Source organism: Parasteatoda tepidariorum, chromosome 1 (assembly GCF_982258835.1).
Source record: "Parasteatoda tepidariorum strain Cologne lab strain chromosome 1, Ptep-v5.0, whole genome shotgun sequence".
Taxonomy (NCBI): domain Eukaryota; kingdom Metazoa; phylum Arthropoda; class Arachnida; order Araneae; family Theridiidae; genus Parasteatoda; species Parasteatoda tepidariorum.
In genome coordinates, this window is record NC_141755.1 from 47,769,846 (window position 1) to 47,785,566 (window position 15,721).

Here is a 15,721-nt window from a genome sequence, read left to right on the forward strand (position 1 = left end):
GAAAATTGCAATCGCAGTTTATAGTTAATTCGGATAATTAATAAGAGTGCAATAAAAAGCTCTCAAATCTGCAGTGATGAAACTCGAAAGGTGTTTTAATCATTACATGTTAACCCGTTTTTTTTTTACTCTAGCAATCAAACAGGCTTTGTTTTCTGACCAGCTTTGCTCAGTTGTGAATCGTTAAAATGCTGATTTTTCTCCAGTTTTGCTCAGATTTTCCTAATAGTTGGAAACCCCTGATATTTCGACTTTTTTTTTTACTTCATTGCTGGTGAGAATTAAAAAACAGATATATTATTAGTGGTGATTATGTGGAGTGTCATGGATAAGGTTTATGCTATATCCACAAAAATAAATTTATGATTAACTAAGAATCTTATTTAAAACTTTCTACCTGTCCGTATTAAAGCACCAAAGCACAGGACTAAGGAAAAATATTTTGTTTTTACACAAGTACTTAATCTTACCTAATTCAAATCTGGGGAACTCAAATTCGAACTTTTTCGCGAAGTTTGTAAAGTGTGTATAGGCATATAACGTATGTAGCGTATACATATCAATACACCTGTTTCTTACTTTGAAAACAACACTTAAGACAAAAACCATATGAACTTCACCTATCGCATTATAAACTGAAATATATGATCACCTTTTTCCTATCACTCCTTACGTAGCAGAGATGCTGAGCCAGTTAGTATTCACTATTGGGAATTAGAAATATCCTCGTTAGGAACATATTTTTAACTTACATAAAAGCCGTGGCTTGCAGAGAGAAACCTATTGTTGATTTGAAATCAGCATGGCAAAATTATCTAAGATGCATTCAACATTGTTTTCAAGTGTTATTATTATTTTAATTTTTTAAAATTTAACGCGAATTTATCAAGTAATAAACTCAGTTGTTAAAAAAGTGCTCTTTATAAAAATTGAAAATTCATATTTCATTATTTTTTATTTCGCTAAATTCAACTATATCACTAAAATTATAATGTATATAATTTCAATTTTTAATAATAACATTTTATGTACAACAATTTAACAACAGCATAACAATAGTATAAACATACTATTGAATTATAGAATCTCGGTAATATTCTTCAGATGTTGAACACTTAAATTGCAATATCTTCTAAACCATACTTTTTCGTTATTCCTTCAAAACATTTCTGAAAATATAAAGAAGGTATTTAAATATCTGAGGTATATAACATGCTATTAAGGACTATGCATAATTCAGAAACATAAACAATCTCTCAAGTCCAATCCCTTTATATATGCTTTTAGAAAATAGAGTAAAAAAATTACAAATCAGTATTTAAGCTAAGAGAAATTTCATCAAAATTTGATTAATCAGTAACATTTATCATTTATTTGAGATAAATATGTTTTCTTTTTGAGTCCCATTTTGTAAAAGATTCTAAAAAACTATCTTAAGGGAGACGACAACGCAACATCCTGTATAAATCAGTCAATTCATTTATTGAAAGATGAATAAAGCTTCTTCTTTTAAGATTTTTTTCAGAATTTTTCGTGTTATACAATTAAAAGTCTCTTGTTTTGTCTGAATATTTCGTTAGAATTAGAACCAAACATTCGTTTCGTTTAGTGTAAGAACTATTATTATATCTCTTTCCATCCTTCTTTCGATAAATACTTTTTCATATATTTAATTTCATCTCTTAAAATGATGTTCAGACGCAATAATTCCAACAATTTCCGTCATATTTACTTACATTTTTTATAGCAAATATGTAACATCTGAGGTTTTAACAGCATTTAAGATTTATTTATTTGCGCTTGTAGTTTTTGATAATTTATTAAATACTATTGCTTATCGAAAAAGTAACCTTAAGACCTGAGTTTTTCTTAAATTAATTTTTCCAAAGTTTTTCAAATGAAAAAATATTATGTCCAACAAAACTACATTACAACTATAAAGCTGCTAGAATTATAGGCAATTAAAATAAAAATTGAACCAGATTTTGAACATGAAAAATATTAATTTGAATACGTAATATATTTCTAATACTACGTTTCTACTTGCAGTAAGTCTTATATTTTTAAATTAAATTTTCACTGGTGATAAGTAGTATATTTCTGATAAGATGTATCTACTCGTTAAGTCATTTATTTCGAAAATGATGTTTTTACTTTTAATAAGCTGTATATTTCTAAATTAATGTTTTTACTAGTAATAATTCTTTTATTTCCAATACGGCGTTTGTATATTTTTGATATACATAATTTTCGATTTATGTATTTGAGAAAAGCTCTTCGAATGAGCATAATTTTTAATTATGAAAAAATAAAATTTTGAATTTTTGAGTAAATTTTGCATTGGTTTCTTTATTTTTGGTTCCCTTATTTTCATCATATTTTAGAACATTATTACAACACAGTTATAAATACTTACAGTTGATGCTTCATCAAACACTACCTGAAAAGTAAAACACATATAAGTGTTTTAGTAAGCAAACAGTTTCTGCAATATTTTCCAATTGTTTACAAGAATAATTTTTTAAAAAAAGAAGAAAAGAGGACAACTTATATTATGTGAGATAAGTAGGCTTTGTTTCGAATTCTAATAACTTTGCATTTTTCAAACGGAATTTCTATAAACAAATGCAGGATTCATTTTAATTAAACGGAATCATATAAAGTTAGAAATAAAATTTGCTAGTTCTCTCCACTTATCTTTCGGAGTTTTATATAAAATTTGCTAAACTTTGAAAAAATTTTTAATTTGAAACAAATAAATTCAATACCATAGTTAAAGAACATTTTTTTATTTGAGCTATTGAAAACCTCTAATTTTATTTAGGGTAACAACCTTTTTGAAGAAAGATACGAAAATTTTAATTATTTCATAAATAAATTATGTTTAAACTGTTTTTTATAAAAACATTTTTATGAATATTTTCTGTAAAACCTAAATATTTTATATAAATTTTTAAATTTTAATTGTTTTTAAATTTTTACATCAAAATAATTAATTTCTTGCTTTTTCTACTATTCGTCAAGAGGCTTGAAAACTTTCATTGAAACAAATGCACCATACGAAAAGTTGAAGCTTTATTTTATTTTCGGTAGTATTAAAAAAATTTTATAATTAATTTTACATTTTATTTTAATTTAATTTTACTTATTAATTAATAATATTAATTAATAAATTAAATAATAATATTATTAATTAATAATAATATTATAATTAATAATAATATTATTAATTAATAATATTAATGCTACTAATCAATTATTATTAATTAATTTATTTTGTAATTATTTTTTTTCTAAGTATCTTTAATATACGTATATAGAACGAACTGGAAGGAGTGGAGAAAAATGACATAGTAAAAAGTTAAAAATGACTCGATGCTTTATTTAAATCATTTTTTTCCTTCACCAAATCATCTTTAAAATTTAGAAATGAAAATTCAGCTCAACTTTCATTTTTTCTTCTTTTTGTATAAACTTTATATAGAATTTACAGCTTTATATTGCATTAAAAATATTTATTTTAAAACTCTAATAATTTTTAATGTAGTCTAATAAGCTTACAATTTATACTTAGTAAAATAATTAAGGAAAATGATCGAATAACTATTTTCTATCATAATACATGAGACATTAACATGTAGATGTGCTAATTTAAATTATGTTGTGTTCCTGAAATTTGTGTTCCTACCTCACTTAGTCAATATAAAGTTAAATGGAAACCTTACAAAAATATTTTTACTTTTATTTTCTGTTTACCAAAAATATTTTTGTATATCTGCGCAATTTAAGCTATTTTTCGTGCATTTTTACTCAATTTAATTAAAATTCAGAGATAAAAAGCAGCTACTTACATCTTTCATAGATTCAGCATTTTCAGACATGCAATCACTTATCTGAAATAAAACATATTTAGTATGAATATATATTCAATAGGATTTTTTTTTCTTATTGGCTCACAAAAATGCATTAACATCATCGCATATTTGTCTGAGCAAATAAATCAGATGGAATTAAATATGGCAATTAATTCCCTTTCAACACATTCTTGTAAGGTTTAACATTGTTTTTGAAAGCTCTTTTGGCAAGAAAAATAAATAAGTCACCTATTAAGTGCCCTATACTTGAAGCAAAGCTATAATTTTAAACCATATTTACAATCTTGATCCCGCAATGGACTGATCGTAAGGACAAGGTTCCCAGTAGAACACCGAAGTCAAGCATCACTGATTACGGTCAGTAGGCGGGTGGATGACCACTTTCATTAGCCTGCGTAGGGACCGAAGGTGCGTGATATCTGTCCTCGTTAAACTGTTCTACCGTAAAGTGCACGACTTCGGGCGCAGATCGTCGGGCTACCGAAGCGAAGCATTCCTCCCCTCTGTAGAGGATCAAAATTGTGATGGCATATCCTCGAATCATCCTCACGGATGTTTCCCAGACCGTCGCCAATAGCCCATTGTGCAGCTCTAGTGTGACGTAAATAAAGTATCTACCTACCTACCTAAATAAAATAGAGGTTATCAAAATGAACATTTTTGCGTCATGTCAAACATAGCTAAAATGTCGCCAAAATGTTCCAAACTGTCATCTGTAGCCCATTGTGCAGTGTGACGTAAATAAAATTACCTACAATATACCATCTTGTCGTAAAGAGTTATTAGAGATTTAAAACAGGGAAATAACATAAATAATATAAAAGTAATAATTTTTTTTCTAAAAAATTGGCGATAATTCGGCGATAATTTTCCATCTGGATTAAAATTGTCAAAATCACCTCCTTATTCTCAAGATTTATAAGGCCAGATAACGCGGCGCAGGAGAAAATTTTAAAATATTACAAAATTAGACAACAAATTCCGTTCATTTTCACAAAATTGTGGTTTTTCATCCATATTGACGCTTTGCTCTGTTTTCAGAATAAGCTGCGAGATCGCTATCTAAACTTGGCCAAACAGTCAGGAGTAACTATTACAGCCTCACAGCAGTTATGAAAGTGGCATATTATTTGCAACAAAAAAAAGCATTATTTTTTTAAGATGATGGAGTCTTCGTAAGATAGCCTTGACAGTTTTACTCACTGAAGTTTTGAGATTTTGATTCGTTATTTTAAGAAGAAAAAAAAAACTTATAACTGTAAACATAAAATACTAAATTAATTTATGCAAAATTTACTAAGTCTTATATTAATGAATAAATATTTTCAATTGTTATCAATTTTGTAATTTCAAATAAAATGTATTTAAAGAAACACTGTGTTATTACTCTTCAAAAAATTAAATAAATTAAAATAAGCTAATTACCTTTTGAAAAATAGTTCTGTCTTTGCAGGCTGCAACTAAGAAAGGATAAGCTTTGGTATCCACACCTGGAAGAACCTTAGTTTGGCATTTAGTAAGAGCTTCCTTTACCTAAATTGACAAAATATCCATTGAACATAAGTTAGAGATCACTTAAACAGCAAATATTGATGAGTTTAAAATCTGAGAAAAGATCATATACGAAGAAAAGCAACTTAAATATAAATTTTTCCATATCTTATCATTTCGTATAACAATCGGTAGATATCGCATAATCGACTTTCTTTTAAGAATCTAAAACGCTATAAAAACAATTGAATATAAGATTCATGCTTTAATTTACTATAAGAAATTAAAATTTTAAAACTTAATGCGTATAAAAAACAAAAAAGGAAAGAAGAAAAACTTAATTTCAAGAATTTTTCAAAGAATTTTTTCCAATTCTTTGCTGCATTTTTTATTTTTTTCATTTGCAATTTTAATTTAAATTTATGAAGTATATTAAATAGTTTACATCAAGTAACCAGTAAGGTTAAATATTAATAAGACAAATTAAGCTATTTTATAAGTAGCTTCTGGAATACATCAAAGAACTTCAATGTTCTCATTTTCAATGTTTTTCAATGTTCAATTTTCTTAATTTTCAATGTTTACATTCGTTTATAGATAAAAGTATCTTGAATAATTAAAAAAATTAGTTAGTTCCTGATTTTTTTAAAAAAAAATCATGATATAATCTAATAAGCTTATAACCTGAAACTAAATTAGTGTAACTTAAACTGTTATTTACTATTACATACTGTTTGCACTTTAATTTTAATATGACGGTAAAATAGCAGGCAGCAGTCTGTCCATCAATTAATCGTAAAGTTTATGATAAAGAACGTTTTTTACCTTTGCAGTTTTGAACAACTAGTATGGTTAAAAGTACCATGAATACAAAACAATGCGATTTTTTAACCATTTACAAATAGCATGGTTTCAAAAATCCTTTAAAACTAGCATAGTTTCAGAACTGTAAAAAATAAATGGACATTGGAGTTAGGTGATGGGCATTGGATTTGGCTTGTGGTTGAATTGTGTTTTATCAAATGAACCGTAGAATGTGGTTTTAATACATTATCTGGTTGTTTCACCCATCGTATGGCATAAGACTTCTTGTGCTAAGCAGTTTTATGGTGCTTTCATGAATGTATTTAAGAGTATCGAATTACAGTTGTACAAAGTCACAAGTTATGGAGTGCACGACACTGGAAACTCTTCATGTGTTGGAGGGAATGAAAGAAATATTGTGGTGTCTACACTGGGAATCGAACCCCCCACTCTTTCGATTATGTGATTGACAGATAAGCCCTATCAGCAATTAAATGTACTCAGCTAAAGGAACTAAGTGGCTTCATTATGTGGACTTATTTGGTGCAATAAAATTTTGGTTGTTTAACCATATCACTTTATTTATGGTTATTTGACTAAATAAATGTAGTAAACTGTTGGAATATGTTTAAATAACAATTAAATATAGAGTTATTTAACAATTTTCTTCCGAGAAATTTCTAACAGTACACAGTTTTTTCCGCAATTTAAATATAATACTTCTGGTATTTTAACTGAAGTAAAGTATGATTTTCTACTGCAATGAAAGTCTAAAGATAAATATTTTTATTCAATTTTAAATTTTAATCAGCTTAGTCTTCTTTCGTATCTACCCCATCTGCATCCGATAACATCCAGTTCTTGGCTGAGGTTTTCAAGATGGGTGCCCTAAATATTTTAAGATTTTTTTTTCGGCAACTGAGTTTTACTCCTTTTCCTTTGGGGGTACCATATTGTTTAACTAAATATATCTTTTCAGAAACTCGATTATCATCTAATTATATTAAGTTTTTTGTACGTTTGTCGTTCAGTACTACAATAAATGTCCCGTTCATTAATTTATAAATTTCCAAGTGATTTGGTTCCTTTAGCCCAGTAGTTACGGCATTTTATCCCTCCAAATATGCTTTTTAAAATTCCCCTTTAAAATACAAGAGTCTCTTTTTCCTTCCAAGGCAGTGCCAACTGCCAACGTAGCGAAAATTTCATATTGATAAATTAAGAATTATGGCATTTTTATTGCAATGTTGTCAAATTAGCAATAGTGACGTTATTGTGAAGATTTGGCAGTATATCATTTGGCATTATATCATATTTTATCTGTGGGCAAAATTATTTTCTAATTTTCTTTTCTTTTAGCAAATTTTAAAATTAACTACATTTTATATTTTTACTCGCAAAATTAGGAAAAACGTTATATTAGATAGAATGTAAATTTCTGAAATTTATCTACAAAGATGGAAAACTTAAAACTGTTAGATTGAAAGGATTTTAAGGTATATATTCAAATATACTTACGGCTGGAGGATCAAGTTTTGCACATTTGTCAAGATCATTGCCTAAGGACTGAGTAACATTTTCTGCAAAACATGTTTAATATAATGAAATGATTATATGCATAAAAATAATGTTCAAATAACTTTCGAAAGCTTCAAACTTTAAATAGGTATAACTTCCTAGGGGAATAATTAAATATCATGATAGAGTTCTGATGATTAATTGCATGTCTACTTTATTTTCTAAAGCTGTAAATGTTCAATCAAAATAAATATTTTGGCTACTAATGAGAAGTGGATAATATAGAAATTTGATGTTATTTGATTTGTAATAAATTTAAATTATTAAAAATCATGAGGTTCAAGTATTTCCAAACTTATGAAATACGAAGTTATTAAGCCCTACTTGCTTCTGTAAATTAAAATTAAATTAATAAGATAAATTGTCATCTTAAGCGGTTTAATTAATTCCTTACTTAGGAAAATAGAAGTATAAAGTTGTGCAAAATAACAATACATCTTCCTGAGTACTGTTTTTATTTATTCATATTTTTTCTTTGCGAAGGAAGAATTTTTTCCTTAATATTTACCTTCGCGTTTGTGGTCTAGAATGAAAGTTAAAGTAAAGAAAGAACGAAAGATGAATCAATCCTGTCCAAGGTAATAAAGGGATCAGAATAAACAAAGAACAATTTGTTTAAGAGTAAATCCTAAAGCAGGTACTTAAAAAATCCATTTAATTTCAATCCAACAAATAGAGGACAATAGGCATGGCGATTAAGAAACACCTTGTTTTATTTATACGGCATCTTTTATATTTCTTTTTTTTATACGGCATCTAATTGTATTATCCGTATTAAATGATTTACACTCTTTGGTAGTAGTTGACTTCAACTTTATTTAATCTCGTTTTTTTTTTTAAATTTATACTTTTACAATTGTTAACAACCATCGTATACGGCCTCAGTTAATAAGAAAAATTTATAATTTTCGCTTGTGATTTCACTAAAATAAGCATGACTGAATTTTAGAATTAAATTAAACAAATTATTAAACTGAAAAAAAAATATCAAGAAAATCTACATTACTACAAAGGGAGTCCATTTCTCCTCCTGGTGCTTCAGCTGCAAAAGCAGCCAGGAAACAGGCAGTCAAAACACTCCAAAATACAAACATAATGTCGATAATAGCAAAAAAATCTCAAAAAATATGATGTTGGAATGCTGGAGCTAAATTAGGAGTGAACAAAAATTTTATCAGAAAATAAACAAAATATTAACAGAAAAAGTGTGTTTTGCACACATATTGGCAATGTTATATAGCAGATAATACTTTTTAAAGCTCAATTGGTCACAATTGGAAAAATATTGTTTTTACAGGAATCAATACTGTATAACACATTATTGAACTTAAGTTTTTACGAGCAAACACAAAACACAATGACACTAAATTACCAGCACAAAATTTCATGTAACTAAATCATTAATAAAAATGAAAATATAATTTTGCTGCTTTAAAAAGATACACAAAAGTAATGTAATGTTTTCATAAAAATTGAAAATAATAAATTTCACAAGTTTGTAACTTATATAACCATTTTAGGTGCAATCCATTATATAAAACTTGTATAATTGAAATTTATCATAAAATGCATAATTTTTCGACAAATTCATTATTCATGTTTTGATAACCTTGAATCGAATTAATAAATTTCATACTTAATCTACAATTAACCCAGTTAAGATTGAATATTATGATTTTTACGGGGTGTTAGATTGATTTTAGAAAAATTATTGAAAATAATTGTTTGAACCTTAAGATGTTGTAAGGAAATTCCTCTCCCCCTCAACGATATCATTTGAATGTAACGCTAAGAAATTTCACTTTATATTAATTCCAATGACTTTGAAAAAATCATTTTTATTATTAGTTTTGCCAAAAAACACGAATATTTCTAACGAAATTATTTTTGTTGAGAATAATTCAAAGAATATTTAAAGAAAAGGTTATCTGTGCAATAAAAATTAATTATGTCCATTAGTTACACCCTTAACTAGATACTCAAATATTATTCTAGAAAATCTTGTCACTGAGCCACATAGTCATAAACTTTAAAAGTGCCTGCATAGCGTAAATAATAAAAATTATCGCATTTGAGACTACAAGATTCAAAAAAAAGTAGTGACCTTGATTTTTTCTAACGAATTTAAAGATAAAGACAGCAAAAACGCTAGTTTCAATTTGTTTTACACAGTAGGATAATAATAAATAAATAGATATGCGATTTACCATGAGTATTTGAGATAACATTAAAATCAAACAATTTAGTTATACTGTTTAGTTTTAAAAAGTAAATTAATTAATTTTTTCTCATTTCTGCTCATCATAATACATTATTTAAAAATCTAAAATACATTATCTTCATGTTTAGGCAAACATTTTAAAATAAAAACATTCATTTTGTAATTTAAATGATAAGCATACTAATTCACTTTTTTTAAATTAAAATATTGCTAAAATCAAAAAATTCATAAGTTGAATCGTTTTAACTGATGAGCAGCATTTGTTATTAAATGTATTTTATCGAGACACCCCTGTTAATAGTTTAAATTACAATTTACTCTTTTATTATTCAACTAGTGAATTTGATTGAATTAAATGAAAATATTATTTTAGGATACTTATTAAACATACCTGCTAACTAAAAATGTATGTTGTTTGATTCTGTGTGGTAGAAAAATTAGAAAAATTGCATTACTTTTAAACACTAGCATTTATTTGACAGATTTTTTTTTAATGTCAAAACATTACACGGAAATTCATTTATCAATTGTGATACATGTAAAGTGGAAAAAAAGAAAGAAAGAAAGAACAAAAAAAAAGAGAAACTGTCCAAAAGAAAGAACTTTTTGAAACAGTTTGACTTTAGTCTTCTGAATAATTGTTGGTTTTGAAACTAGAAAAGAAGAATTGTGAGAAATTTGTTGTTTCACACTTGTAAAACATGACATTAAAGTGACATTGGAAATTTACTTTTATTTTATTTGCGTCGTTATTGACACATTTTAAAAGAAATTATGAAATAAGTTGAGTCAAAGTAGACAAAATGTGTTTTACAAAGACCTTATTGTCAGATTTTAACGGGACAACAAAGAACTTATTTCAATTGATCTTGTGTTTCAGTTCATGCATACACTATAAAAATTACGCTAAAAAATAGTGGCATCCTGAGTGCCGCTTCCATAAAATCCATTTTTCTATGTTTATTACAGTAAATATTACTTCTATAAAGCATTAAAGTAAATATTACTTCTATAAAAATTATGGTACATCAGATTTTTTGTACCATAAAATTTTAACTGCAAATTTGAATTTTATGCTAAAAGGAACCGGCACTCAGTGTAACTATACTTTTCACCGTAATTAGATCTAAAACATTCTACAGTGCACAGTTATCTAACTAACAAGTCAGTCATAAATACGAAACCAATCTTATAAAAGTAATTTGTTCTATATTTTTAGAGAAAAAAAATCTGCATATTTTGCTTAGCAACTATATCATCCTAAGACTCAACACTTGTCTGCTTTTCTACACTAAAAAAAAGAATTCCGAGTCAAATTACTGTAACTTGAATATGTAGATTGTATGAATTTCGGCACTTTGGGTTCACCATCCGTAACATCCATTTTTGTTGTAAAAATGCAGTTTATGGACAGTAAAAAATGCGGTTTGTGAGACTTTTTGCTTCAAAACATGTTCCGTTAAAAAAATGTATTGGCAAAATGGTACTTTTTACTAAAATTTGATCCGAAGTTTTTACTGTATACATGATGACTATTCCGATTGATGCATTTTTGTAAATAACGTGACTTCTTATCTATCATACCAGTTTCCCGCTATGTTCTTCAAAAAGCACAAAATCCCATATTTCACCTCACATCAGAGTATGAACGTGGGCAAATCAAATACGAAGAAGAATGTTGAGCAAGAGTGTATTTATGATAATCCTCATTTAAATATTGCTCTCTTACAATAGTTACAATAGAATGCCATCACTCCCTCAACATATAGTCCATTCTTGGCACTCAGTGATTTGGCATGTTCCCCATATTTTTTAGAATGGTGATTCAAATTTTGACGAAGTGAGGTATAAGGTTCAAGGAAATAGAGGAGAATTTTTGTGAGATTAATATGGTAAAACTGCCTCAGCGTGTCCAAATTACTAGCTTGAGTTCTGAATTGCGTTTCACAGAACATCACAGCTTTTATTGCGGTTCGAGAAGGCTTCAAGTCAACTTTCAATGTTTCTGCTCTGACTGAATTGGCGAAAGATGTAATTTAATGCTTTATCGAGCCTATCTCGAGGGAAAATAGAGTATCAAGAAAATGAGAACTGCTTCAGCGTTTACAAAATGCATTCTTTGTTATTATTTCTTAAAATCAAACAAATATTTAACTTCTGAAATTATGAATATATCATCAAAAAAAACAAAAGATTTTTGTGCTTTTTTCCAAAATAATAACAGACTTTCCATAGTTCTGAGATTAACGTCCTTAGATTTTTATGAGTTTGAAATATTTAAATATTTAAAATCAAATAAAAAAGATTCTTGTTCGTTTTCAAAACCTACTTTAAAAATGTACTAAAGTTCTGAAATTGAAAAATTTGATATAAATAAATTATGCTTTATAATAATTCAGAAGCTTAAAAGAAAATAATTTAAGAATACGTGTTTAAACTGTTTTTAATGAAAAAGAATTATGCATTTTATCGAGGCACATTTCCAACGAGAATTTTAGGCGTCTAAAAACTTACATTTGAACTATATTTGATCTCATTAACAGAGCAAAACACAGTGATTAAAACTCAACTACAATAAGCATGTTTTAATTCCATAAAATCCTGTTATTTGGATTATTGAAATAATTTTAATAAAGTTCATTTTTTGCCATCATTTTCTGAATAATTATTTTCTTGATGTTAGAAAATATAACGGATATGAATTAATGTTTATTATTCTGGCTGGGTGGCGCAGTTGGTTTGTCGTCGGCCTTCTGAGCCCAAGTCTACGGGTTCGATCCCCGTTCCATACACCGGATTTTCGGGATGCAGAAAATCTTCAGCGGCCATGTCGTGTGATTATGCGGCATGTAAAAGATCCCTGGAGTGCCTTATTTTCTCTTGGCAATTCCGGCAAAATTAAATTCCTAGGGCACTTTAGCATCCAAATAGAGTCTAGGTGCTGCCATCTAGTGTGACAGAAACTAGACGTCCAAATTAGCATGGCCAACGGTATCTCACCCATTGTGGTGGTCCTAAAAAAGAGTGGATACCACTTCTGGAGAACGCACTAGGTCTGCTCATCGTCAAGACTAATTGTGCAGCTCATTGGAAATAAAAAATATATATATATTCTGGTTTATGTTGGACAGATTTGCAAATACTATATATACACTGATTGGCAATTTCTAAGGAACAGTTACATGGTTCGGAATAATTAATAATAGACATTGATAGAAGGAATGAAAATAAAAACACACTTAGTGGAGACGACGTGCATTTATTGTAATGCAAAATGGTACAAATATTGTCACATCGAAAAATAAGAAAATTAAATATAAAAAGCATGCTATTTAGACGATTTACAGACTGCCACGAAAACTGAGTTTTCTGGGCAGAATGAAACAGGTATGAGTATCTCAAAAAGATGTAGGATTACCTAGGACACAAATGCATGTTTTGCATCTGTTATTTATGCTGTCCACTAAGCTATCGGGGTGTTCTTGGTGGGTATTGTCCCATTCCTACGCTGTTATCAGCTCTTAAACAGTTCGGAGAGGGTATGTTCTTAGTGAAAGACGCCTGTGAAGGGCATCCCAGATAGGCTCTAGAAGACTCAGTTGTGGGGTGTAGGCGGGCTCTTACATAAGGACCACACTTTTACTTTCTAGAGTATCCGAAACCTCAGCGCTCTTGTGTGGCCGTTTATAAACAGAAATACTGAATCTACCACACCCCTAAAAACACGAAAATGATCCAAGAATGGTCGTAATCTTTCTCGGCGATGGCATGGTTGAAGAGAGAGGCATCAAACAGACTTCCGTGCATAAAAACCAACTTGATTTAATCTCCGTGAGTTTGTTCTTGCAGAAACCTGTGTACCTGGCTTCAAGATCTGCAGCTAACCTACTAGAAGTGATATTTTTATTTATTTTTGACACTAAGAATACACATGGATCTGCTTGAGGTATGGTGGGCACGACAGCCAGCGTGCTTTTGCAAAGTATTTTCTGCTTCAGCTGCCTTTTTTAATTTACCCTCTTATTACTGCTGCCACAGTGGTGACACTTTAATCGGCTTCCAGTCGTCCAACTGCTCCTCCACGATCCGTAGCACTCAAATGACCTCTTGCTGATATATTGCACTTAATTCTTTCACTATCATCTTGAATTTCCCAGAAATAAGTTCAACAACCTACGGCGCTATATTGGTTAAACACCTAAGAACATAAGTCTTTGACTGAATGAAAAGCTTGTACAAACTGCTCCTTATACATATAACGGGTACTGATCTACCACGCCGTCTGCGCTTGATATTACGGTTTTTAGTGGACTATCGAGAACGCTACTTTGCAAAAATCAGTTATTCCTTAGAAATTGACAAAAGGTACAGTAATCATTGGTCAATGAGTAATTATATGACCCTGCTTTATTCTCTGGTGATTCGTAAAACTTCAATGTAAATAATAATATATTGCAAAAATTAAAGGAATTTTAAATTAAATACAAGGAAAAAATAAAATTGAATTCTAATATTTTTTTTTGTGAACACTTTTATTTCGTTACATTGTATAACGCCCTAAAATTTCTAAACTATTTTTAGTTTTGAAAAACTGTAAACATTGCTCAACTTCGAAATATCTGCTGGGTTTACACTAATTAATATAACTTATCTAACTCCATAAATCAAGTTAGTGAGAAAAACACAATTGAGCCAAATTGAGTACAAAATTGAGCCAGCATAATTAAATCATTTCTTACTTTATCAGAATACAGACTATTAGAACATTTAAATTAACCATCTATGCTTTAAAAACATTTGCGAAAATTGATTCCATCGAAATTCAGTTTAATAAACGGCCGAAAATGTAACACACTGTTAACATTTTCATTCTGAAATTACGGTAAAATAACCGCCAGCAGTTTGTCCTTCCGATTCATCATAAAATTCATAGCTAGGAATATTTTTTACCTTTACGGCTTTGAAACCGTTTACAACTGGTACGTTTAAGAAACCATGTGTATATAACTATGTAGTTTTGTAACCATTTACGACAAGTATATTTTCTGAACCATAAAACTGATAATCAAACAGTCATTGCAGCTCTGTGGGTCTTGCACCATTTATGAGTGCGTGAATGATAGTTTCGTTTTCTTATAGTTCAGGGACACCGATTGAAGAGTGCAGGGCACTGGAAACTCTTCATGTATTGGAGGAATAAAAGAAATTTCGTAGGGTCATGAGATTGATCGATTTAGCCCTCTAAATTACAGTATGTCCCCAGTTGCATGAATCAAAATAGCCTTATATGGTTGGCCTATTAACTGTATCAGAGCAAAACAGTGAATAAACGTTTTTCCTCACTCTTTAACAGTTTCAATATCTTCTTTTTTATAGTTATTTGACAGTTTTGGTTGAATATGATGAAATAAAAATTAGAACAATTGCTATGTACCCATTTTTGCCGAGAAATATCTGACACTGCTGAGTTGCATTGAAAATCAGTTAGTAGAATTTGCACCTTACACCTGATTTTGTGATCGTCAATAGTTCTATAAATACAACATACGGTTCCATATGATTCATACTAACATTAAATAAACCATGTAAGTTTCTCCCGTTCCATCTCAGCTTATAAAATATTAGTTTCAGCAATTAATTTATAATTACACTATTTTGCACTTTATAAATAGTGTATTTTCCGTTATTATTTCATTATATTTCTCATTTGCATATTAATCGTAAAATAATAGCTTTTCAGATCCAGAATAAA

General features: G+C 28.8%; 2 protein-coding genes across 3 annotated transcripts in view; both read right to left on the reverse strand.

Annotated features, from left to right (window-relative positions):
- Nucleotides 1-15,721, reverse strand: part of LOC107442336 (uncharacterized) — a 115,290-nt gene that overhangs the window by 48,741 nt on the left and 50,828 nt on the right. The window lies entirely within an intron of this gene.
- On the reverse strand, nucleotides 937-10,488 carry LOC107442346 (uncharacterized). Its single transcript, XM_016055896.5, has 7 exons — nucleotides 10,361-10,488; nucleotides 8,755-8,895; nucleotides 7,689-7,750; nucleotides 5,301-5,408; nucleotides 3,852-3,893; nucleotides 2,417-2,440; nucleotides 937-1,169 (listed from the first exon to the last, which is right to left on the reverse strand). Exons 2-7 carry the CDS (start codon nucleotides 8,840-8,842, stop codon nucleotides 1,116-1,118), a joined length of 378 nt encoding a protein of 125 aa, XP_015911382.1. The 5' UTR covers nucleotides 8,843-8,895; nucleotides 10,361-10,488; the 3' UTR covers nucleotides 937-1,115.

Coding starts and splice junctions, on each gene's coding strand:
- LOC107442346 (XM_016055896.5), bottom strand. CDS start 8,842: ATGTTTGTATTTTGGAGTGTTTTGACTGCCTGTTTCCTGGCTGCTTTT. Junction 7,751..8,754: donor AGAAATGGACTCCCTTTGTA/GTAATGTAGATT, acceptor CATGTTTTGCAG/AAAATGTTACTCAGTCCTTA. Junction 1,170..2,416: donor TGTTTGATGAAGCATCAACT/GTAAGTATTTAT, acceptor TTATATTTTCAG/AAATGTTTTGAAGGAATAAC.